We start from the raw sequence: 27744 nt of genomic DNA on the forward strand, positions 1-27744 counted from the left end.
ATCTTTATGTTAATAATTAAAGATTTATGCATCTTTTACATGAATAACTACAAGTTATATTTATTAAATAAAATGAATTTCCGATATGATTTAAAAAGAAAGTTTTCTGAAGGGCCAATCAGCTGAGAGATGGCGTGTCAGTGTGAAAGACAGAAATGTGATGATGCTGAGAGCATGTTGTTCACAGCCTGGAGTCTATTGATTTCTCGGCTCCGCTTGATGCCAAGAGATGCCTTCGGAAGATGGAGGGGGACCATTGCCCAATGATTTTGTGTCTAATGTGGTTACTGGCCAGTGAATAATTTCATCAAATGACAAAACTGCAGTGAGTGCTTCTCTTTCTTTTTCTTAATTAACTTTTATCATTTTAAATGACCTGGTCTAAGTGAACTTAAAGTAAGACAATTTTCTCATGAATTCGAGGAAATAAAGCCAAGTTTTTCATTTTTTCAGTAATAGGAAGAATTTTCTTTGGGTTGAATTTTTCCCTATATGCTATTGTTGAAACAGTCAAAGTAAACTGAGCTGACAAAGTGACAAAGGATATTCTCCTATAACAAATTACATGCTCCTGTACTCAAATTGTGTATCGCAACTATTCATGCTTTGGGTTTTCTGTGGAATTAATTAGATCAGATTCCAAGTCTGTTGCAAGATTTGTGTAAAGGAAAAAAAAGCTTCTTTAGGGTGTGTTAACCTTTATACTTGATATGCTACATAAAATTAGGCCACATAAAATTAATCTTTAGATTCTCACCCTAGCTCACCCGTCTGAAAGTGGCCCACCCCAATGTATTTTATTTTATTTTATTTTTTAAATTGTGCCAAAAAAAATTTTGGGGAAAAAAATCAGGTTGGTATACAAAAAATTTAGTACATTTTAACAGCTGATGAACATGTGGATCATCGTTTGATTCCAGTCATGTTTATCATCATAAGGATACTAGTGTCTTCATGCATGTTCAGTTAAGTTGAAATAAAATGAAATTAAAAGATTAAATATTGGTTTTTGTACTCATATTAGCATTAACAATTTAAAAAAAGGATAGAGCAGTTGGTATTTCTAGAACTGAACATAAATTGGAAAAAAAAAAATTTTAGAAATAAAAAATAAAATCCACCCACCCGTCCCATATTTTTTGCAAATCAGGATGAGAATCTAAATATTGAATTTATGTGACTAGCTCAAGGAAATTTACCATTACTTTTTACTCCAGATTATCTTTTATGAAGCCCTCCCCCCACTTTAATCTATTTTATTTTTCCAATAAAAGACTTTTAAATGTATTTGATTGTCTGGATAAATGTCAAACAGTCAGCCAAAATAACTAAATGCAGTTTTATTTTTGTTCCAACACATTAATTGCATTAAAGTTAAAAATAATAATCCTGTGCTATACCCAAAAAGGCCAAAAAAATATATGTGGGTTTCCTATTTCATCAAATTTTAAAAAAGGGTAGGTAGGTTGGCTTTAAAAAAAAAAATGAGCTTTTTCTCCTTTTCTAGCATATGGTTTTTCTATACATAAGTGGAATGTAGATGTTGAATTCAGAAACAGTGGAAATTCTGGTTCATCAGACGATAGCCTTAAAATTAAATCTCCTCAATAAAATTTTTAAAATGAATAAATAATGGTTTTAAAATGTCATTTGCAATTGAACTGCAACATTTTAATTATATTATATTTACAATGAGAAAGTTTGTAAGGCCTATTCAAAGACTTACGATGTCTGCAGTCTCTACACCCTGAAAAAAAAGAAAATTTTGCCTCTGCTTTTTTCGTATACATCTTTATATCAATTTATAACATCACTGCCATGAGAAACTATTTATTGCATTGATACCCATTTAGCTAAAATACCCCAGGATAACTTTCATCCATGCTGTCGAACTGCACTTAGAAATCTTTAAAGGGTGATATTGATAAGTGGTGTTTTCTTTTGAATTGTTACAAGCTTTTTTTTTTAAACTCCGATTGTAAAGACTCTATTGTTTAACCAATCACGATTGGTAATCTGGATTTGGAAAAAAAAGTGTAAGGGTTGGCGCATAAAAAATAGGGTAGGTCGGGAAACGTGAAACACAGATAAATTTTTTTTGGCTTAAAAGGGAAAAGTATGCTTTAGATTATAGACTTTTAAAATAGTGTTTGCATCATATGTTACAGTTTTTTTTTAAACTATCAAATATTCACCATGCATTAATAAACAATAACCATTTTGTTAGACATCCTTAATTTAATAGATTATTAGACACGCTGATTTCAATTGGTTGTTAAACATGCTGCATTTTATTGTAAGTTGCCTTTTGTATAATAAGCTGCCTTTTATAATAAGGTTTTCTGATAGATGATGCATTGAGGATTTACAGTCTGCAGTTTCGTCAATATTTTGAATCATCTGCCCCTCTTAATTACACAAAGTATGCTTGAATTCAAAGAAGTAACTAAAATTGTCACTGTAACACTTATTGGTTTTTAAAAAAATACATGTATGCATATATACCATTGTTTCAGAAGATGTACTAGCTAGACACCCTCTGTCCATACATACAAATATCACCATGCATACCTAAATTATTACGTAATAATTTCTACAATCATTTCAGCAATAGAACAACATTTTGGGAATAAATCAAAAGTCTTAAGATTAAGTGTTGAAAAATTATGTCTGTCTCTTAGTTTTCAATATGAAAAAAAAATAAATTAAAAACTAGGCAGGGCATTAAATTAGCTGACAGTTCAGGCTCCGCCGTCACCAATTTTGTGGATTATTCAACTCAGACCTCAACACAAATCCATAGTAGGAAAGTACATAAATTTGAGAGGGAAACTCTGACTTGAGGCTGAGTATTGACTTGAGGAAAGTTGGTGACAGCGGGGTTTTGAATATTTCAACTAAATGACCATGAGGACTAATGGATTCTTACACTAAGTGACCATGAGGACTAATGGATTCTTCAACATAGTGACCAAGAGGACTAATGGATTCTTCAACTAAGTTACCAAGAGGACTAATGGATTTTTTAACATAATTATAGTGACCAAGAGGACTAATGGATTCTTCATCTATGTGACCAAGAGGACTAATGGATTCTTCAACCTAGTGACCAAGAGGACTAATGGATTCCTCAACTTAGTGATCATGAGGACTAATGGATTCTTCAACTAAGTAAAAAGAGAACTTTGGGAGCAAAAATTAAAGCAAAAGGGGGGAAAATGCTTCTATGTATGTGTATTGATTTCTCATCATTACAGTAAAACATGGTTAAAGTGAACATGCTTATAATGAATTGATGCTAACAGCAAAGTGATTTTCATTCCTTATGACTTTATTACATGTGGACTTGACAGAATGAGATATAATAAATAACGCTTATAAGGAAGCAAAATCACCCGTCCCTGTCACTTTGTTTTTAAGCATTTTTATTGTACATGACCTTTGGTGCTACTCATGGTTCTTGATTGAATGTCATGCTAGACCAATTTGTAGGGTGTCTCATTTATTTTAGTTCTACTCAAAAAATAAGACTGGCGATGAAAAATATAATAAAACATGACATCATATTATTACCATTATATGGTATTATAATTTGTTATTATAATTATATTGAATTTACAAAGTTTATGTTTCATTAATTTCTCCTACTAAATGATACAACACCTGATGTTATTAACATGTATCAATTGTGCAGGTCGACCATGAATTTTTGTCTCTACTAGAATTTAAGGTCAGACAACACGTTCCTCGAGAATTTTTTTTGTATCTCCTCGTAATAAAGAGTTCCAATAAAAAAAATTTATTTTATAATTACTTTAAAAATGATCAAAATTTACTTGTATTTGGTTATATGCCTAGATGGTCGAGTGGTTAGAACTGTGGCTGCTCACTGCCAGGAGCGTACAGGTTCTAGAGGTCGTGAGTTCAAAGCCCCGCCCCGGCGGAGATATAGTTCTATTATAGTGAATTTAGATGTGTTGTAGATGTATTTATTTTTATATCAGCAATTCAAGTGTATTTTCAAGAAGATTATATAGGAAATTGCATACTCTAGTATTTTGCAGAAATGCCTGGTAAGGTACCCTAATTTTTTGCAAAAAAGCTTGTCAAAGTAGTTGTAAACCATTAACAAATTCCTGGAAAAAGTTATCTAAAATTGAGGAACGTGTCGTCTGACCTTAATATTTCACCAACAGTATGTCATGGTCAGTTAAGGTGGGATAACGCATCATCACATAATGGCTGATCTCTGATCGAAATGACATTTCTTTTTATTAAAAGAATTTTATCGCCGGCAACATGTAAAATACTCCATAGCCAAGTGGATAAAATGTCCTGCTTGTGATCCGTTCATCCTGAGTTCGAATCCCACAGAGGCTTTTGTTATTATACTAACTGAATTGAGTTTTTTAGATATTCATTTTTCATCCCCAAACTGCAATTTTTTTTGCTTGTTTGACATATGTACAGTTTATTTATCATTATATCTTTCATAATCAAATAATTTACTGTTAATATGAGTGACTTTTTCTTGATGTATTCCACCTTAATAGACTGTCCAAATATATCATAGTGAAGTCATGCTTTGCCTGTTAGTACTGTACAATGGCCTTTGTTAACGTATGGAAATAAGAGGATTTGTATTGACTTTATACTCTTAATTTGAAATTTGGCCATGTCATTCTTGTTTGTGTCATATATTGTGTGAGAATCTGTCAATATTCTCCCCACCCTTATGGAAAAAACCCAGACTTGCTTATTTGGCACAAAAACCAAACGTTTTATCAGAACTGTAGGCGCTTTGAATTCTAATCCTCTTGATTCTGACAAAGCTAAGTAAAATCCTCTGTAACAGATAGTGTAGTGTTTCAGGTTAGTCAGTATTAATATTAAGATGCAATTCTCTTTCTTTCTCTCTGTCTATCTCTATCCCCCTCTCTCTTTCTCTCTCTCTCTCTCTGTCTCTCTGTCTCTGTCTCTGTCTCTGTCTCTCTCTCTCTCTCTCTCTCTCTCTCTCTCTCTCTCTCTCTCTCTCTCTCTCTCTGATTTATCTGAATGCTTTTCCCATTCCATTCAGTATCTGACAAGCCATTTAATAACAAACATTCAGTAGGCAGTATTTCAATTAAGTTAATAGATTCCCTTGTATTGGAAAAAAAACATTACAAGGTTTAAGTGTCAGTCAATTTCAAAAAGTAGGCTGTTGAAACATTGGTAGTTTGACATTTATTATTCCCTTGGCGAGCATATGTAAAATAATGCTTTATAATAGTACATGTATTACTGTTATCTTCATTATCTTACATAATGGTAGAGATGCTTCGATCTTCCAGAGAAATTATTTTGCTATTTTAGGTGCCCATGTGTTAAGTTTTGGAGATTTTTAATCAAACTGTTGATATTTTTTTTAATTGTAACTTAAATCCTACAACACGGGATGTATTTTCATACAACAATGAAAGAAAATACTATCAATGATATGAATTGAAATGTCCATTTGTCTATTATTTTTTTATCAACTGATTTCAAACTGGATAGAAATTCAAAATGTACATTCAATATATTTTGAATAAGAAGACTAAAAAATATTTCTTGCATGATATAGTAAAATGATAATATAGCATTTTATGTCCATGTGTGGTAAATTAAAAGAACACAAGTCTATATAAACAGTTATGCTGGAATTTAAGAGGCCAGCTATTGGGATCACAGTGTACTTTATTCTGCAGTAAAGAGAACTGTTGTTTATAATTAGTTTAGTGTCCTTAGATTGTGTTATCTTGTCATTTGTGAGAGGAAGTCCTCAGAGAAATTGAGTTCATTAGTTTCATTTGATGTGTCACAAAATCTTACAAGCCTGTCTGCATACTCATATAAGTTCTGCATTTTGTCAATGGAATTGTAATGGAACTCAGAATATGGCATGTAATATATATATTTAACAATACTGTACTAATAACTCATCATTCACATTGAAGAAAAAACAGGAAATATCATTAAGTCATAATCAATACTTTGCAAAGATGATGCCAATTACGTGTGGTAGATATACGAGGGATATTATCAGTATGTGCTTGAATTCACAGGTAGCTTATACAAGACATGCTGGCTGGCAGTCAACCTCACACCAGGTGCTACCAGACTCGGAGTCCAGTCATCATGCCCTTGGAGCCACTCAAACGGTCACAGATGAACAATACACAAGAGAGGGTATTTCTGGAGGCGGTAGAGCGAGGGGACAAACCCACGGTCATACGGTGCCTGCAGGGACCCGACCCCGTCAATGTCAACTGCACCAACATGCTGGGACGGTCCGCAATTCAGATCGCTGTCGATAATGAAAACGTGGAATTGGTCGAGATTCTTTTGCAGCAGGACGGAGTTAAGATTGGTGATGCTCTTTTGTATGCAATCAGAGAGGGGGTTTACAGAATAGTGGAAATGCTTATTGATCATCCGAGCATCTCTTTGGAAATGCTTGGACCTGATTGGTCTAAAACTAAACGAAGGGGGGAAGAAAGTTCAGACTACTCGTCAGACATCTGCCCAATTATATTGGCAGCCCATTGTAATCAGTTTGAGATCCTTCAGTTGATTCTCCTCAGAGGGGCAAATATAGAGTTTCCCCACATGCTGTCTTGCTCGTGTCAAGGTTGTCGGGAGAAGGTCAATGAGGACAGTCTTAGACATTCCCTGTTTCGTATCAACTCCTACAAAGCCTTGGCCAGTCCTGCCTGGATATCCCTCACCAGCACTGACCCCATCCTCACAGCCTTCAAGCTGTCCTGGGAACTTCAGAAGTTGGCCTTGACAGAGAATGAGTTCAAGGACACTTATATTCAGCTGAGTGACCAGTGTAAGAAGTATGCGTGTGATCTGTTGGACCAGTGTCGCAGCAGTGAGGAGGTCATGGCTGTTCTGAACCGGAGCTCCGACTCGGAGGATGAGAGAGAGGAGGAAGAGGAGTTGGACTTGACCTCTTTCCCAGAGAAACTCACCCTGTCCAGGCTGAAGTTGGCACTCAAATATGAACAAAAACAGGTATTTACTTTTTTTCAAAATTTGATACAGAAAATTTTATTTGGGTAAAAAAAACCCAATATTATTCTATCTTTTTTATTTGTACTTTTCATTGAACTAATCTCTTTATAGTGTCATAAGATAAGGAAAATTGTTTTAACTCTGAATATTAATATATGTGATCCCCAGCCCTGGAATCATTTATAAGATTGAATTATGGTTATGGCCCATGGGCTGCTTTTTTGTATTCAGTGATATCTTTTAAGCTATTTCAGTCAAAGAAATTTGCAGCTGGTTAGTAATTTATGTATGTAATGAGTTTTTTTAACTGGGTTTTCCAAAGGAAAAATCCGGTTATTGAAATGGTGAAAATGGCAGGCGGGGGATGCCAAAAGGGTACCCTTATTATGCGGAGAACTCCTCCTACAGTTTTCAAGATAGGAAGTTGTTCTTTTGCAGATTAATTGTACATATATCAGAAGTGTGCATATTGGTAGGATTTTAATTTCAGATAATTTATGAAAAATTACCAGCTGTTTAACTTAAATTTTTTTGCTAAAAATATTTCATATAGAGTACCCCATTTCTCTTGATAGGTCGTGTTCATCAATTCAGGGTTGACAAATAGATTATGGATACTGTTCACACAAAAGAAAACCCAGTTTGTTGTCGCATTGACAGCTTTTCTCTTGTTTAACCCATAGATCTCTTGATTTATATATATTTTTTCAATCCTCAGGTTCAAATTACCATTATCAAAACGACAACAATACATATATCTGCAAAGGTTCAGTTTACCAGTAGTTAGAATATCAAATACATATACAGGATCAAAAAAAGTTTATGTATATATAGTGATTGAATACATGGTCTTATTAGGGTGGTAACAGGAGATTAGAAACAATATAACTGTTGCATTATATGGACCGTCAATCTTTTTAATAAATATCTCGACTTTCTCACCAGTTGGCAGGGTAGATTAGCTGTATGTTGTTCATTATAAAGTAACAGAGTTGCAGGATTTTCAATTCCAGAATCATTAGTGCTGTGTTTTTGTGATGGCACAAAGTCTTAATGACAAATTCTTCATAAAAAAGAGAATTTTTGTTGTTGTGTCATTTTCTTCTTTATAATGAGCTCTGCATGTTGTGGCTTTATTGGAATATTGAAGCATCACATCTCATGACAATAAGAATATTAAAGTTTGTAAAATTGTCAACAACATGAGTATTTTTTTTTCTTTTCTTTTGAAGGATTAGTCAGAATAATAAGCAAGTGAATGATGCATCAAGAGAAAGAGAGATGCATCAAGAGAGAGAGAGAGAGAGAGAGAGAGAGAGAGAAAGAGAGAGAGAGAATTTTAAGATAAGAAGAGCATGGAGCAAAATACATTCTTTTTTTTTTTAATGTTTTGTCATATGCCCAGTCTCTTCCATTAAAATAAATTCTTCACAACTTCTTTCATTCAATGAATTGAGTGGGTTGTGTACCTTAAATGATGCTTACTTTTGAAAATAAGGGCCAGAGTGCCTGTGGGTAAAGGGTGTTCAGTGACCTTGAACCATGGTTTTTGGTAAATGTGTAGCTCATATTTGTGTCCTGGAAATCTGTTACTGAAATGTATGAGTTGGGGAATTTATGTGAATTTTGTGATGACCATTATTACCACAGAAACAGTTTCAAAAAAGGTACTGCAAAACATTACGACTGTTGACTCATTGTTCTTAACATTTTTTCCCTGAAAATTAACCCATACATGAGCCCTTTTATACATATAGAAATTGCAGAAGTTTACCATACAAAAAATTCCGTCAGTTCAATATCATGTCTCTGCTGCATAAAAGATAAGAGATATTGTTTTAATTGATTTCTGATCTTCTTTTTGTTCTCCTTAGCATTTCATATTCTGTATATCTTGGTTTCTGATATGTGTATCTCATGTCAAAGATATATATCTTGTATCGTTATGACAATTAGTTCAAGAGTAATGGAGACTGGCGCAGTACAATAGTTGAGGACACTCTTAATACGGACCATCTTGCTGAGTATTGTTTTGTCCATGACTATTTTCTTATCATCATATTTCAGGTATTAGAAGTTCTTTTCAAATGAAAATGCCACTTTATATCCACTTTTTAGCACTGCTGAGCTGAGAGCTTGTGAGCTCTTAAATTCTGATTACTTTCTGTCTGTCATTTGTTTAATGTTCATCTGTTAGGTATTACATGTAGCCAAAACGATTCATGTGTCAACATTATGGGGGTTTTTGTATTTAAAGCACAACGTTTTAAAAAGTTATTACATAGCACCAACAAAACGAAAATAAAAATCTGCGGACAGTCACGAGCACTTAAGTTTTGAGTCAATCAGCCTTCAGTCACTTCAGTCAGTCTCATTATTTACAGCATTTGTATCCTCTTAATATGTGATTGCAGAAGTCTCTCCTTAATGATAGTTTTTGAACATCAACATAATAGCAGCATGCATTTTCTGTATCTGTAAAGGTTAGACTATGGTATATACAATTGATGAGATTTGTTAAGACTATTGCAGGGTCTTGACAAGTCATTTAGTATCGTGATAAATGATCAGTGCTTTTAGGTGCTAGCGTCAAATCATTATATACGCCAGTCAGGGATGGGGTCAATTACAATGGAAAGTAATTAATTAAATTACAATTACTTGCTTAAATTCTTCAATTAAATTACCATTACCATTACAAGAGTTTTGAAATGTAATTAATTAAATTACAATTACTTTGCAGATGTAATTAATTAAATTACAAATTACATTTTCATCAAAATTTACTAAAACCATGATTTATATACAACACATAAACATTTAAGGAGGTATATCTATAATATGAATAAAATTTCCTCATAATCAAAATAATTTCACTGTTTGAGAATTTGCTAACTATTCTGATGATTACAATTTTTGGAAAGAAAAAATATAAATTTGGTTTTTATTGTTTATTTTAAAATGCAGGTACTGGTAGTCACAATATGGAGGTGTCCCATACACCCTAATATTCAATAAAATTTAAAAGCAATATCCCTTAACCTACACCTAAAGTACTTCTTGCATGCAAAACTATTATATGAAAACTTTCTCCTTTGCATTTTTATATATTATTTTTTTCTTCTTTGTAAATACAATGCCAAAGTACAGGTTAATCTCGGGTAAAGAGGCAGACTTTAATTGTTATCAAAACACAATTCACACCTGTTGTTCTCTACCTAATAATCAAATGTTAGTAATCAGGGAACACACCCTGTGGACATGTTAGGCATCAAAAACTTAAACCCATTTGAAGCCATGCATTTTAGCTCTGTGTATTTTAGGCTATCAATTACAAAGCATGACTTGATAGTTTATATAATTTCGATAACACTGATTTTGTTTGTAAATTAAACAGTGATGTTTTAAACTATAATTAAATGATAATTGACACACTAATTATTCTAATAAGAAGGGAAATAAGTATTTTTTAAGAGATCAAACAAATCATCAAATACATGTACTTAATTAAATTTGGGAAACTTATCATTAAATATTGAATCACTGAAAAAATCCATTTTGAAAAATATTTAGTATCATAATGATATATATATAATAATAGTTTAATGCTTTTTAACTACTCTTCGAACTTGACCTAATGTACCATTGTGGGGGAAAAATGGGTAGTGGACAGCTTAATATTTATAAGTCCATCAGTGTGTAATTGAAAGTAATTGAAAAGTAATTGGAATTACATGCCTTTTTTTAAAGTAATTAATTAAATTACCATTACATGTAATTGAAAATGTGGCCAATTACACATTACTTCCAATTACATCAAAATTTGTAATTAATTACACTCAATTACCATTACAAATTACCATTACCCCATCCCTGACGCCAGTAGTTCAATGTGACTGTTTAAAAGATGCGATTAAGATAATGGAAGATATCAATCGTTTTGCAAATGTGGCAAGTTTTGCATATATTCAAATAAGTGTTATCTCTCTTGAATTACTCATTACATTAGTAGAACATAATTAAGAGGAAATTTTTTCTCAATGAAGTTCTTGAATTAATTTGTCCAACCTATTTTGAAATAGAAGGGTAAATAAAAATCTTCCTTCAACATTATTCTTGAAGTACATAAACTTTGTTCATCATAAGGATTTATTTAATTGCTGTTATACTGAAAGTTGAGGTCATAAGGTGCTGCTAAAGTTCAAGGTCATTCATCAAGTTCAAGGTCAAATTTCTGTAACCAGAATAGTTTGATTGGATCTGCTCTTCAGTTATTTGTAGATGGTGTCAAATGTTTGATTATATGTGTATATGTTAATATAGCATTCTATATGGAGGCAGGGTAATTGACAATTATATCAATTTACTGATGTCTTGATGTTTACTTTCAGTTTGTGTCTCACCCTCACTGTCAGCAACTGTTGACCTCAATCTGGTACGAGGGTCTTCCGGGATGGAGGAAGAGAAATGGCCTGACCAAGTTTTTGCTGTGTATGGGACTGATCCTAATTGCTCCATTCATGGCGGTGTATTATCTCATATTCCCATGCAGTAAGATAGGACAACTACTGCGCAGTCCTTTCATGAAGTTTCTGTATCACAGCACTTCTTTTGGTGTGTTCCTGGTTTTGTTAGTGCTATGCTCCACCAACATCAGTAACCCCAATGACAGGGGAAATACCAGGGGACCCCCTCCCTCGGAACTGGAGTGGCTTATTTTCCTATGGGTGATGGGTAATATTTTCTTTTGTACATTTTTATCGTCAAATAAGCATGATTTTTTAGAAGAATAAATTTTCTTACATTATTTTATTTTGCTTTTTCTTAGATTCAGCTTTTTATTACAGGCTTTGTTTGGGCTGAGTGCAAACAGCTGTGGGATGAAGGTCTAAAAGCATACACACGACAGTGGTGGAACTGGCTGGACTTTATGATGCTATCACTTTATCTAGCAACATTTTCTTTAAGATTTGTTGCATATGTTCAAATTGAATCGGGTAGATATGGTGACAGAGAGATTTCTAGAAAAGATTGGCCCATTGTAGACCCTACTCTGCTAGCAGAGGGGCTTTTCGCAGTGGCCAATGTATTTAGCTTTTCTCGAATCATATACCTGGCTCAGGCTAATCAGCATCTCGGACCCCTCCAAATATCGCTGGGCTGTATGTTGATAGATATCGGGAAGTTCCTGTTTATATTCTTTCTGGTCCTAACCTCTTTTGCCTGTGGAATGACTCAGCTCTACTGGTATTATTACAAGAGCCGTGTTCCCGAGGACCCAGTGGCATTTGTGTCGTAAGTACATGTAATCAGTCTTACCTCTTGCGTGCATATTGATTTGATAAAGTAACAGTAGAAAAGACTTGACAGTGTAAGAATGTAATTTGAAGCCTAGGAAGCAACCAAAGTTCCTTTTACATTTTCAGGATTTGTGAATTTCAATACATGTACAGTACCCGCAACGTTATTTTTTACAAGATAAACGATAGGATAGGATTCACGCACGATAGGATAGCATTAATGCACGATAGAACAATATACATGCACGATAGGATAGCATTAACGCACGATAGAACAGTATACACGCACGATAGGATAGGATTGATACACGATAGGAAAGGATAAACGAAGTTCATGATAAACGTATAATCGCTTGAACGATTTACACGAATAATCTGTTAATGGCAGAATTTGAGAAAGAACACGCACGAATAAAGATTTACGTGGAAATTCTATTTAGTAATAATTGCCGAATTGTTAATCATCGCTGCATTATTTTTTATAGAATGTATAAAAATGACCAGTTTATTTTTTTCACTAAAATTATGAGCTTAAACAATCAATAAATCTTTTGAATTGTTATCATTGTCTTCAATACTGAACACCCTAGCCGATCGCCGTGAATATTTCAGCCCGAGATCAAATTACACGGAAAATAGTGGGTTTAATTATAAAAATCAAACTCTTGTTTAAGTAAATATAAAATCTGTCATAAATAAATTTCTTTCTGTGTAAGAAAATGATGCATTAAAAACGAATTATATTACATACAAGTTAAATAAATATTTCCGCAGGTTCACATTCTGCGTACAATTTGCTATCATTGTTTTCATTACCACACACCCTAGCCGATTGCGAGAACATTTCAGCCCAAAATCAACTATCACACAGAAAATAACGGGTTCAACTCTGGTTTTAATTAAATATAAATTATAGCATAAATACCGGTACTTTTGTTTCTGTAAAACATGTTGCATAAAACACACATTATATTGCATAGAAGTTAATGTTTACGCAAGTATACACTCGCGTACGATTTAATAAATTCGATATATACAGGTAAATATGTTACCTTGTTCCCAAGAACTTCGATAGTTTACATTAAGTTTTCATTTTTAATGCTTACAGATATGATTTACATGTAATATTGGTTAATTTTGATCTAACAAGTTAAGAAATTAGTATCATAATAGAATGCTGGAAAGGATTTTACAATTCTTGTTCAATAAATTTTCGTATACGGCGCACTGAGCGAATTGCAGCTTTGAAATAAATATTTTAATTTACTTGCTTATGAAAAGGCACGAAACGATTAACACGATAGGATAAACGGAAAAACTGTTACAATTGAACGATTAACCTGATAGGATTAACACACGATAGGATAGCATTAACGCACGATAGAACAGTATACACGCATGATAGGATAGCTAGGATTCACGCACGTTAGAACAGTATACACGCACGATAGGATTGATACACGATACGATAGGATAGGATTGTAAAAAATAACGTTGCGGGTACTGTATTGGCATCATGTTTAGCCCATGGATTTTGCATCAAACTAAAATACTAACTGCATGCCTAAAATACAAATCTATTGAGTCATAATTAAAATACATCTACCATTGTTTGGCTTATAGAATTGTTATAAATGGATTATTTTCTTCTTACTTGCTCCATGTATGGTTGAAGATTTCATTGCACGATTTTTATCAAGAATCATAATGCTTTATTATTTGAGGCTTGGTGAGAGCTATGCTACCCTATACTGGTCGCTGTTTGGGATCACTGCGAAGCATGACCTGAAGATCCAGAATGGCCAGACCTTCACTGAAATGCTGGGGCGCCTGATGTTCATGTTGTACCACTGTATGGCTATAATTGTGCTCATTAACATGTTAATTGCCATGATGTCAAACTCATTCCAGAATATTGAGGCAAGTCGTTTTGTTCAATCAAATTAGGAAGGGGTGATACTAAATGCAAATATGATAATGATTAATTGTTTTTGGGCAACTTTTTGAAGTTGTTGTTGCAGAACACAATGTTGCAGAGCACAATAAATAGCATCTTACTAAACAGACTTGAACTATAACCGGACATTTAAAAATCTCTATCTTGTATACATGTACCCCCGGTAGTTTAAAGTTAAAACAATATTTTATGCAATATACTTCACTGTATCAGGTCTTAGATACTGACTAGTAAAAATAGAGATGACAAAAAACTGACTTGATGATTTGTCTGTATTTCAGAACCATGCAGACATGGAGTGGAAGTTTTCTCGCTCCAAGCTATGGATGGGTTACTTTGACGAGGGATCCACCCTTCCATCCCCCTTCAATCTGATCATTAGCCCCAAGTCCATCTATTATGCTGCATCCTTCTTCAAAAACTTCCTCAGTTCCTGCATCAACAAAAGCCGACCCTTCACCAGATCGAAGCGACGAACCTCCATTAGCAGTGTAAAGGTAAGGAAAGAGTCAATGGTGTATTGTACTTGTTTTTTTTTGTAATTTATTCTACTGATGTCCTTCATTTTTTCATACCATTCAGTATCTTGTATCATATATTAGCAGTACAATATTGTGTCAACAAAAGCAAACTGGAGAAAATAAAAAATACAGAACTAATTATAACCAGAATGTATGAAATATTGAGTGCATGTGCACGAATACTGTACTTTAAAAGAATCACAAATGATTTAGCAGTATTGGAGGCTCAACAGAAAGATTCTTTGGGGTACCTGAATATATATCTTTCACTTCAATAATTATCTAATGGTGGTACTAGATCACACAGCTAGGACACAGGTTCAGTTTATTTGATCTAATATCATCATCTACAACTGTATGTAGTCCACAACCAGATTTATTTCAGAGAAATTAACTATACTAGCATATTGTATTTCTAATTGGAAATTTTAGAAAAACAATGTACATGTATATGATAATTGGAAGAAATATTGCCGTATTTGATAGCTTAAAAATAATTGAAAAGTGGAAGTTTATAAGGAACTGGATTTTTGATTCTATATACCATTAAATTGTTAACTTGTAGGTACCAGTAATGTTGAGTTTTATCTGGTTTGAGTGACAGTATTGATTTACCTTATGTTTTGTCATTTATCAAAACCTTTTATATTAGAATATATATATGTGCTTGTATTGTGTATCAATGCAATGTATTTAATCAAATGGTTTTTTTTTTTTATATGAAAAACCGTCTATCAGCTTTCAAAAAATGCAGACATCAGAAACTTAATTGAACCAGTTTAAACCCTCGCAATGGTGTTCAGTTACTGTAATGATATTTAACTTCAAGTGCAAGTGGTATGTGACACCTACTAACGTCAATACTAACGTGGATAAATGTGCACGATTATCAAAATACTCTCACCGGTTTAGAATTTTCAAATTCAACAATATTTTACCAAAAAGTATATTTGAAAATATTTTTGAAAATAAAAAAGCCCCGGACAGGATTGAACTCATGACTTACCAATTTGTAGTTAACACTGACTATTTCTCATTGCACTATTTTCTCATTGCACTATGCTGTTAGGTAACAATATTGTGAAGAAAAAAAGTTCATTAAATTATACTTGATTTTATCATTTATGATAGAAAGTTCATCACAACATGAAGCTGTCCCAATTACAACCCTAACAACTACAGTAAAACTTGGTTATAGAGAATTTTGAGGGACCAGTTGATTTACTTTGTTATATCCGTAATTCGTTATATCCGTATAACAAATTTGTATTAATAACTATAGCGAATTCACTATATACACGTTTTCTTTCACCAGACTATAAAGTTTGTTATTTGGGGCTTCAAATAAAAATACATTACTTTGATACCGTTAATAATTGGATTGTGAATTGAAAAATATTTATGAAAATAAATTCATTCAAACCATTATCTTAAATGTTAATGCAATCTTTTTTAACTGTAAAGAAATTCGTTATAAAAGTTTTAAATCTCATTTTTATTCACCTTTAAGGGACTCAAAATGAGTAGAAATTTGTTATAAAAGTTTCAAATTTCATTTCTATTCACCTTTAAGGGACTCAAAATGAGTTCGCTATATCCGTAAATTCATTATATTCAAATTTGTTATAACCGTAAAATTTTGCATAGATTTGTTCAGAATTTTGCCAGGGACTCAAAAAATTTTGCTATACCCGAGAATTCACTATATCAGTGTTCGTAATAAACGAGTTTTGCTGTAATATTGATAAGAATTGGTGAAAGCTAGAAATTAACTTATAAGAGTCAAGTGACCTTGACTTCCCTATGAGTGTGACACACCGTACCAATACATAATTTTTAATTTACCTTGGTGTCAAATATGTCCAATATGTTTTTGTCAAGTTTGACTTTAGTATTTAAAGGAAAAGTGATCAAACTGTATCGTGATTTTTACCTAAAATTACCTTTGTATTTGAAAATCATACTTACATATTCAATTTATTCAGAGTGAAAAAAAAAATACAAAAAAACAATGCACATTAATTTCTAATCATTTTGCATTACAAAAGCGTCATTGAGTTGATCTTTCATGCTTATTGCACATGTTTTTAATTTTTATTATTCGGTCACATTTAAATCTTTATGTGGTGGCAGATAATTACAGGTAACCAGAATTCAAGGAAATGGGTTACAGTAATGCATTTAAAGGTTATATAATATTATTTTTTGGATGAATAATGAAAAATAATTTTCTCTCGTAATTTGATTTGATGAAAACCAACCATCACTTGACATAGTGACAAAATAATTTCTTTTAATTACACTAATGAAACTTTTATACATACTTTAAAGCAATATGGCAGGGAGCAAAGAGAAAGAAAAGTTGTGTATGGACTTGCTGCTACGATTGTCATATATCATTTTTTAGCTCACCTGAGGGGTGACCCAGGGTGGGGCCACAATGGGGGGTCAAAGTTTTACATAGGAATATATAGAGTAAATCTTTAAAAATCTTCTTATAAAGTACGGTAATCAGCCAGGAAAGCTGAAACTCGTGTGGAAGCATCCTCAGGTAGTGTAGATTCAAAGTTGTGAAAATCATGACCCCAGGGGATAGGGTAGGGCACAATGGAGGTTCAAAGTTTTACATAAAAATATAAAGAGTAAATCTTTAAAAATCATAAGAATATAAAGAGTAAATCTTTAAAAATCTTCTTCTCAGAAAATTCTCAGCCAGGAAAGCTGAAACTTGTGTGGAAGTATCCTCAGGTAGTGTAGATTCAAAGTTGTGAAAACCATGATCCCTGGGGGTAGGGTGGGGCTACAAGGGGGGGGGGTCGAAGTTTTACATAGGAATATATAGAGTAAATCTTTAAAAATCTTCTTCTCAGAAACTAATCAGCCAGAAGATTCTTTATAATTGTTAAGACTTTGGATCCAGGACAATTCTTCAGCCTCACAAGACGGTTCAGAGTTTGATGTACCGGTAGCTATATATCCCATATATGAACAATTGTTAAGGATCTGTTTGAGAACTGCAATACTCAACATGTGATATGACTATAAAATCATCCTGTTAGAAAAGGGACTAATTATTATAAACATAAGAATATCGAGGGGGAATAATGGATTTTATTTATACAGGATCTACATGTATTATTGTACATTGTCCAGATAGTTTGTATTATGACTCCATTAAGCTGATTTTATCATACCTAGTGTTCCTCAGGTGAGCGATGTGGCCCATGGGCTTCTTGTTTTATTTCAAGCATAGCCCATTTTAATATTTTTAAACAGGTATGAAAGTGTCAGTTCTAAAGAAAAATGGATTTTGATTAATGTTTTTGTTACAGGTAATTAAAGCTCTGTCTAAACTTAACACCAAAGCAGACCTTCATCTGGATTATGCATGTACATTCTCTCTTCTTGGCCCAAGCTGGTTCATACTTCACCAACAGAGTGTTTCTGCATACTGTAAACCAACTTTTATTCGCATGCAAGAAATTTTTGCAAGGTTAGCGAGAACCTTGTCGTCACAAATATTTCTCACCGCGAACCAATCCTTTGTCTATAGTTTTTATAACAATGCAGGTCTGGATAAGGCTTGGTCGCGAACATTAGTCGTCGTGAACCAGTTTATTGGCAGTAAATCGCGAAATAAAGTCGCCGCGAATAAAAATTGGTTTACGGTATATGGTGTGCAGTGACCTTGATTTATTAGAACCGATTCTAGATCAGAGATCAAGGTCATACGAAACCTTTAAAAAAATTCTAATGCCTTATACTATACCATTAGATTACTTGTTGAAAAACAAACATCCAAAGATCTTATCGCGATAAAGAGATTTTTAAGTCATAGTTTAGGTCAATGTAAAGTCAACTATTAAAAGTGCTTTTCATCCTGATGACCTTTTTTAAAGATGGGCCTTATGACATGGTCATCATCAAAATGTCTTTTTCTGTTGTCAGACTATGTAATTTCTAGGAAAGCCCATTGAGCTCATTTTCAAAGGTAAAAAAAAATTTCACCAATAAACACGTTAGTTTTGTGAATAAATGCAAAACTTTCACGAATAAATGCATTAATTTCGCGAATAAATGCAAAACTTTCACGATATAATGCATAACTTTTGCGAATAAATGCGTTAGTTTCCCGAATAATCGCTAAACTTCAATATAAATATTGTCATTTCATACAACAACTCATATGAAGAACAATAATTTTTTTACCTACGAAAATCAATTGGCTTTTCGTGAATTTTGATATTTGATTTGCATCCAGATTAAAATAGGTTAGAGCAGTGATTTTAACTGTGTGTTTGTAATTTGCATTCCTATCATTAGACATGATCCATGGCCTGTCTGATTTTGACTGTGAATTGTGTTTATTTTGGTAAGATTAAGTTTTGATTGCCATGTAAGACTTCCATGTTAATCAAAAATCTATTTCTAAGTGATTGATTATTAAGACATTTAACCCTCAGTTTTAGCTTACACATTTAATCATAAATTGTGGCAAAAATTAACTTGTCCTAAAGATATAAGATAATTTGACAATTATTGATGATGAACTTAAGAGTTAATTATATAGAATTTTTAGTGCAAGATGGAATATACATATTTTGCTCAACCAACTCAAATAAACATTTCTGCCACAGCAAGCATGTAATACATTTCTTAGTTAAGTTTTTGAGGTTTTAGTTGATGTTGATTTTTTGTGTTGTTTTTTGCATTTTAGACAAAATGATTTAGAAATCAATCAATCTTTGGAAAGAATATAAAACGCATTCCAGGGATGAAGATGAGATAGCTTTTCAAATTTTTCAATAATCTCTACTTTTGACTAAAAGCAGTGAAGATGGTTTGGGTCTCCCCATCAGTGTTTGTCCAGCCATCCGTTTATCAATCCATCAGTTTCATAATGTAGTACTTTAGTTTCTGGATGATATTTGAAGTCCTTGAGCTCATTCAGTGAAATTTCATTGATTTTTTATGACTTTGAAGAAGATCCAAATTTATTTTTTTGCCTATTTGACTTGTACACTTGTTATGCATTATGCTACATCTCATAACCAAGTCGTTTTTTGCTGATTTGAGAAATTATATCAGGATATACATGTTCCGAGCCATGTTAAATTATATGTTGTATTGCAATAAACAAACAACACTGTCTTAATGACTTGAAATACAGAATATATTAAGGTGGCTCACTACACCCTGAAATATTTTCTCAAATCAGCAGGAAATTACTTTATTGTGATAGATGTCATAATGGATAAGAAATATTTATTCAAACAGGCAAAAAAATGTGCAATTTTGGATGAAAAATTATATTTTGGAAAATTTAATTCAGTAAACATGAACAATTAAAAGCTCCAGGCGGATTCGAACTTATGGTCTGCAGTTCAGAAGCCCAATACTTTAACCACTGAGCTACGATGATATACAACCCAATGGAATGATATCCAACCCAATGAAATGATATAAACAGTTTAACAAAACATTTAAATCGCCATCTTGTGACGTAGTGAGGTATCTTAAGGAAACATATAACATTGAAGTATCTGACAAAACAAATATTTTCCCAAATTTAACATACAATATAAAAACAGTGAATTGTAATAAGTCAGTAATTAGTAAGCTGAAATGAAACAATTTTAGCTCACCTGAGCTGAAAGCTTAAGTGAACTTTTCTGATCACTTTTTGTCTGGCATCTGTCTGCCTGTCTGTCTGTCCATCCTTAAGCTTTTTACATTCTCGACTTTTTCTCCAGAACCACTCAACCAATTTAAACCAAATTTAACTCAAGTCATTATTGAATGAAGGAATTTAAGTTTGTTGATATGAAGGGCCACACCCTCTTTTAAATGGAGATAACTAAGAATAATTGAAAAATTATTGGTATATTACAAAAATCTTCTCAAAACCCAAATATTTATCAGACAAGCTGAAATTTATGTAAAAGCATCCTCAGGTAATGTAGTTTCAATCGTGTTCAAATCATGATCATCAGGGGTAGGGTGAGCCACAAAAGGGGATCCAATTTTACATAGGAAAAAAATTTAAACTATTCTAAAAAACTCATGTGTAAAAATATATGCAAGCTATATATGACATATTGTTGATTCTCAATTGTTTAGACTGTGGCCCCTGGACAATTATTGGGCCCCACAAGGGTTGAAAGCCTGATGTAGGTAAATATATATATATCTATGAGCAATTGTTAAGATCATCTCTAGAACTGTGAAGCTTAATATGTAATATAATGGCTATGAAATCATCCTGTTACAAAAAGGGCTTAATGCTTAACATTAGAATATCTGGAGAAAAATTTATTTTCACAAATCTATTCTACTACATACGTTGTCAATATATTTTGTATATGACTCCATAAAGCTCCATAAAGCTGATTTTATTATGGCTATTGTTCCTCAGGTGAGAGATGTGGTCCATGGGCCTTTTGTTAGTGCATTAATAACTGTACCCCTGGTAATTGGATATCTGTGATATGAACTTAGTTATTTCATTATTAAATGAAAGAAGACCATCTATTATCTAAATCTATTAGCTACCAAGGTTTTTCACCATGAACATTTGTAACATTATACAGCAGAAATTGTTTTCGAAGGTTAAATGCAAATTACATATATTTTGTAATGCATGGTTAAGACAAAGTTCAAGGGCCCTATAGATGGATGTACAGATTTTTTTACCTTATAGGTATTTCATAATAATTTAATAATGAACTTGTTTTTTATGAGAGTGAAGTAGTGTAGTAATAAAGATTCGGGTTAGCATAGTACTGTTTTCTTGGTATCTTTTTATATTGTTTTTAAGATAATTGTTTTATCTGTAAGGGATTTAAATCTGCCTTAATGTATAATCTTTTTATATTTCCTTACAAGTAATCAAATTTTTATTGAAAACATCATTCTTAAAAAATGAGGGTTTCAAAACATCACTTAAATGAAAACTTAATAGAATTTAGTGTAAAACAAAACATTTATCATTCTTCATTTTCCATTTGCATTCATTGATAATGTTAATTGTGAGCATGAAATTTGAGATTCTGTTTTTGTTTAATTACATACAGCCTGTTCCTACAACATTACCTATACGAGACTTTGTGGAAATTAACACGGTAAGTCTATAGACAGAATTTAAAATAGTCCTTAGATAACTGTTTTCGTCCTATTTGCATGAAATTACTTCACCATTACTTCACCATTGTTTTTCTGAAAGGAGAAATAAGCATATAAACTACTGTAAATTCCTAATTAAACGTGAGAATTAATATCCGCATAAATTTGCCATCTCTCAGATTTTAAAATCTTGCTGTTATTTTTCTGACAGGTGTAAACTCAAGAAACTATGATAAAAATCTAGTGTTCGCGATTTCATATTCTTGCGATTTGATGCAGAATGGTTGAATCGCGGAATTAGTACTAGTGAAATATAAGGAATCTACAGTAACCTATCTTTGGGAAGGTTTGGGTGTTTATAGATGATATGCCACTTCTAGTACTACATATTGTTGCATTTATTCTGTAAGTTTCGTTTGACCTTTACAATTATCCTTTACAGTTATCACATTTAGTACTTGAATCTAAATGTTGGGGGAAGAAAAAAATCTTTAACAAATTTCAACTATGTACATGAAATAGAGCTCATGTTTAGATCCAGAAATGTTTCCAGTTGGGGGGGGGGGGGGGGGGGGGGAGGTTGGGGTTGTGAGATAGTTTATAGTTGTGTTTGCTGGGGGGGGGGGGGGCTGACTACCCCCACCCACCCACCCCCTTCCCTGTTTTTATACCCCCGCTCCGAAGGAGAGGGGGTATACTGTTTTACCCTTGTGTGTCTGTCTGTCTGTCTGTCCGTCTGTCTGTCCGTCCGTAACAAAAATTTCTGTCGCATTTATCTCAGCAACTATTTATCCCAGATGCTTGAAATTTTTACACAGTGTTTGTTAAGGCATGCCATATCGTGGGATATATTTTTGTACCAATCGGATGTCAACTTCCTGTTAAATGACGACTTTGCTTATTTTTTAACTAAAATTTTCAAACAAATTTTCGTCAAAGATTTCTCAGCAACTATCTATCGCAGATGCTTGAAATTTTTACACAATATTTGTATAGGCATGCCGTATCGTGGGATATATTTTTGTACCAATCAGACATCAACTTCCTGTTAAATGACGACTTTGTTTATTTTTAGCCAAAATTTTCAAACAAATTTTTGTCAAAGAATTCTCAGCAACTGTTTATCGCAGATGCTTGAAATTTTAACACACTATTTGTTTTGGCATGCCATATTGTGGGATATATTTTTGTACCAATCAGATGTCAACTTCCTGTTAAATGACGACTTTGTTTATTTTTAGCAAAAATTTTCAAACAAATTTTTGTCAAAGAATTCTCAGCAACTGTTTATCGCAGATGCTTGAAATTTTTACACATTATTTGTTTAGGCATGCCATATTGTGGGATATATTTCTGTACCAATCGGATGCCAGCTTTCTGTTAAATGTCGACTTTGCTTATTTTGCATATTCACATCAGAGCGGGGGTATCACTAGTGAGCATTGGCTCACAGATATCTTGTTATTTATGTATGAGTTATGATATACAATAGAATGAATGTTTAGTAATCACCACCAACAATTTGATTGCAGACAGAGGCTGTGATTCAGACAAGGATAAATATAAAATCAGAGAGCCTGCCTCAGGAGGTCAGTAAAGTAAGGTCATTGAAATGTAGAATGTACTTTATTCATGGTGTCCAATACATGTCAATTTGAATGTAGCACACTTTATGGGGGCACTAGTATATATTCCTTATGTGTTATCTTACTTTATCATGCATCATCTGCTGTTCTCTTACTTACCTTGGTGTGTCTGTTTCACATTATTTCTTAATAGTACAGGTATATCGAGAGTGGATAAGTTCAATTATCGTTTGAAATTTTCTAATATATTACAGCTTAATATTAGTTTCTTTGAATATTATGGATTTGTTGCATGCAATAAGTTAAATGTCCATCCTAAACAATTATTTGAATGAGTTATATGACCTCTTTATCTAAAGTTTTCAGATATCTCTCAGGGTTTTTTTTAGCTCACCTGAGCCTTTGGCTTTTCTAATCAAAATTTGTCTGTTGTCTGTCGTTGTCATCTTCGTTGTTGTTGATGAAAACTTTTCACAATTTCATCTTCTTCTCTAGAACCACTGAGCCAATTTCAACCAAACTTGGCACAAAGCATCATTAGATGAAGGGCTTTTAAGTTAGTTCAAATGTAGGGCCAGGTTCCCTTTAAAGGAGAGATAATCTAGAATTATTGAACATTTGTTGGTATTTTTCTAAAATCATCTTCTCAAAAACCATCTGACCAGAAAAGCTGTAGCTTGTGTGGAAGCATCCTCAGGTAATGTAGATTCAAATTTGTTCAAACCATGACCCCCAGGGGTAGAATGAGGCCACAATGGGGCAGAGGAGGGTGGGATTGTTGTTGAATTTTTACAATGAAAATAAATTTCATTATTCTCAAAAACTTAAATGTTATAATATATGGTATTACATGTACTTATAAGCAAGCATGTTGACATTTGTTTGTTCTCAGTTTTTAGACTGTGGTCCTAGATAAGGTGTTGACGGTTTGATGTAGATTAATTTTTTATGAATAGTTCTTCTTGATCTAAATCTTCTTGAGTTCTTTTCAATCTATTTTACTACATTATCTAGATATTTTGTATATGACTCCATAAATCTGATTTTATCATGGCTGTTGGTGCTCAGGTCATTATGTGACCCATGGGCCTCTTGTTTATGGGTCCCAATGAGTTTGAGACTCAAGTGTGACTCATATGAATAAAAAACAAAACAAGTGTGTTTTGATCTGAACTAATCTGACCATGATGAAAGAATATAAAAATTAGTATCATTAGCATGCTGCTTTTCTCATTTCTTTGCTGAGATTCTACTCACAAATAGTATTTTTTTTTTTAAATTTCATCATACAGAACTCTCAGAAACAAAAAAATTAGTCATAGAAGTATAAATTTACAGAGACTAAAGCATTTAATTTAAAAAAAAACATATCAAGTTATAGTAGTTTATATCTATTATAGATCAAGTACCAGCCTCCACTACAAAACCAGACAAGTATCAGATCTAACGATGAAAACCATTATCAGGTATTAAACGTCTATGTTGCATATAAAAGGTTATTTCCAAGACAGAAATCTTTTTTTGAAGAACTTTGTTGATATTAAACGTAATTTTACAGGACATTATGAGGAGACTGGTGAGCCGGTACATCCATCAATTTAAGAAGGACAGACAGCTGGACGGAGTGAATGAGGACGACCTGTTAGAGATCAAACAAGACATCTCAAGTCTCAGGTAATGTTAGTGATCAAACTGGACATCTCTAGTCTCTGGTAATGTTAGAGATCAGACAGGACATCTCTAGTCTCAGGTAATGTAAGAGATCAAACAGGACATCTCTAGTCTCTGATAATGTTAGAGATCAAACAGGACATCTCGAGTCTCTGGTAATAGAGATCAAACAGGACATATATAGTCTCTAGTAATATAGATCAAACAGGACATCTCTAGTCTCTGGTTATGTTAGAGATCAAACAGGACATCTCTAGTCTCAGGTTATGTTAGAGATCAAACAGGACATCTCTAGTCTCAGGTAATGTTAGAGATCAAACAGGACATCTCTAGTCTCAGGAAATGTTAGAGATCAAACAGGACATCTCTAGTCTCAGGTAATGTTAGAGATCAAACATGACATCTCTAGTCTCAGGTAATGTTCACGTCTCAGCTGTGAATGAGGATGGTTTATTAGAGATCAAATTGGACATCTCTAGTTTCAGGTACATGTAACGTTCATGTCTAAGGTATCCAACAGCACCTGTTTTTCCCATAGAAAAGGTGGACAAGAATGATTAAAAGAACTTTGAAAGTAAAGATATCATTATCGGTTAAATGTATGAAAATGTTTTATGGGTTGGTCATATTGTTAGAGCAATACTGAAAGTATATATAGTGTTTCTCAATATTTAATCGAAAACTATCCTGGAGGGTTGAGATTTTACAGCTATTTTAGGTTAGAGTGTTTGACATGATGTCATCACTGGGAATAGCTTGCGCAATTTTTCATCAGGGTCAGCTGCAATACAAAATCCCCATGGACATCACATTTTTTAGCCATGTATTGAAACCTGATAAGCTAAAAGGGGCATTTCAACGGAGAAATCTTTGAATTTTTTCATACTTTTGAATGAACATCATTTGAATCCTGGGTATTTGAAAATAATGAGTAATTCAACAAAACATGAATTGGTGATATTTTTGGACAAAGTGTAGTCCAAGTTAATTTCTGGATATTCTCGCATGTTTAAAGTCCATTTTCTTTCTTTTATGGTGTTCTTTTTACTCTTATTTTTTCTGCAGATTTGAGTTAAGAGCCGACAGAAAAAGAGAATCTTGCCTAGCTGTCTCTCTATTGCAAAGTACGAAACAAGAAATCCTGTCCATCATACAGGAGTTTAACAGGGCCAGCTACCCACAGCAAACAGTGGGGTATCAAGGTCATAGTCCCCAGAGTAATTCCCAGGTCAGAGGTCATATCAGTGACAGGGGTCATATGTTGTCTTCTAATGACCTTGAGCAGTTGAAAGAGGACATAATCAGTGGAATTTGTTCCAGGTTACAGGACAATTTACAGCCTTTTCAGGGAGTGGAAAGACTACCATCCATTGACTCAGATCTCTACACAACACATCTGTACACACAACTGTAACTTACATAGGTTCATTTAATTTTGAATCATTTTGCACATTCATTGTATAACATTTCAGCAAAACAAGAGATTCAGAATGTTTTTGATAGTCTTTTTTTCACTCCATGTAAACTTGAATGTCAATCGAGACCAAATTTTTGAAAGAATTATATATTCAAATTTTTGTTGTTAGGGCCCATTAGCATCCTGTAGCATTGCTTTTAATGTTTTCAGAAGAGAAAGAATATCATTGAAATACATAGAACTTGCTTTTTCATGCAAAGAGTATACTCCTATTGTATGTCTTTGTGTCCTAAGAAAATAAAATTGTTATCCTTAATTTTTAATTTTGATTTGATATTCATGATTACATGTAAAAGTTTGATTTGATATTCATGATTACATGTAAAAGTTTGATTTGATATTCATGATTACATGTAAAAGTTTAAATTTAATGGTTATATAGTTATCATGTACTGTGGTAAAGCTGTGTGTGGACTGTTACAAACTAGCCACTCAGCTATGACTTTTATTTCAAATAGAGACATTTTGTGATATTGTAGTTGTGATAAAGTACTTGTGATACTGTACCTATCATTCCTGGCTCCCACTAACTCCTGTACATTCCAGTGTCTGATGGGTTGTTTTTCTTTTTCCAACTGTGAATTGATGTTTGAAGGACTAGAATTCAATTCAGTGGAAAAAATATCCATTTCCTTGTTTAAGTTTTATTTTTGGAAGCAATGTGTCACAATCATGATTGACTGGTGAACTGTGCTAGAAGTGTGTTGAGAGGTGTCTAAATTTTAGTTTATATTTTATTATTGATGCTTTTTGTTTTCTATCTCATTAAGATTTTAACTGTGGTATTTTAAGTGTAGTTTTTATTGTTTTGTTAAAAATTGAATTCGTTTAAACTGTAGCAACAGTATAACACACTGTCTGATGCAGGTGATCAAACGGTCATCATTGGGCGACGGCGGTAACGTTAGAATATTGTCTGATACCTGAATGTCATCACTCATGCTTAAATCATGTGCCATATGTGATTGTAGTACATCAAGAACTGATACCATTTTGTTTGTAATTTATACAATAAAGATTTACAGAAATACAGAAATGTTATAAAATATGTATGTTTCGGTAATTAGAG

General features: G+C 33.1%; 1 protein-coding gene across 2 annotated transcripts; it reads left to right on the forward strand.

The window, feature by feature from the left end:
• Nucleotides 1-27705, forward strand: LOC105333583 (transient-receptor-potential-like protein). 2 transcript variants are annotated; one of them, XM_034445215.2, is made up of 11 exons: nucleotides 1-325; nucleotides 6087-7041; nucleotides 11433-11775; nucleotides 11889-12336; nucleotides 14066-14261; nucleotides 14580-14795; nucleotides 21893-21940; nucleotides 23474-23539; nucleotides 24928-24993; nucleotides 25086-25201; nucleotides 26264-27705. In XM_034445215.2, the coding sequence occupies exons 2-11, from the start codon at nucleotides 6103-6105 to the stop codon at nucleotides 26610-26612; spliced, it is 2787 nt and encodes a 928-aa protein (XP_034301106.2). In that variant the 5' UTR covers nucleotides 1-325; nucleotides 6087-6102; the 3' UTR covers nucleotides 26613-27705. The 2 variants fall into 2 exon arrangements, with proteins under 2 accessions (XP_034301106.2, XP_034301108.2); XM_034445217.2 differs by having other exon boundaries at nucleotides 4-325; nucleotides 23474-23530.
• The last annotated feature ends 39 nt before the right edge of the window (nucleotides 27706-27744 follow it).

This window comes from Magallana gigas, chromosome 2 (assembly GCF_963853765.1).
Source record: "Magallana gigas chromosome 2, xbMagGiga1.1, whole genome shotgun sequence".
Classification (NCBI taxonomy): domain Eukaryota; kingdom Metazoa; phylum Mollusca; class Bivalvia; order Ostreida; family Ostreidae; genus Magallana; species Magallana gigas.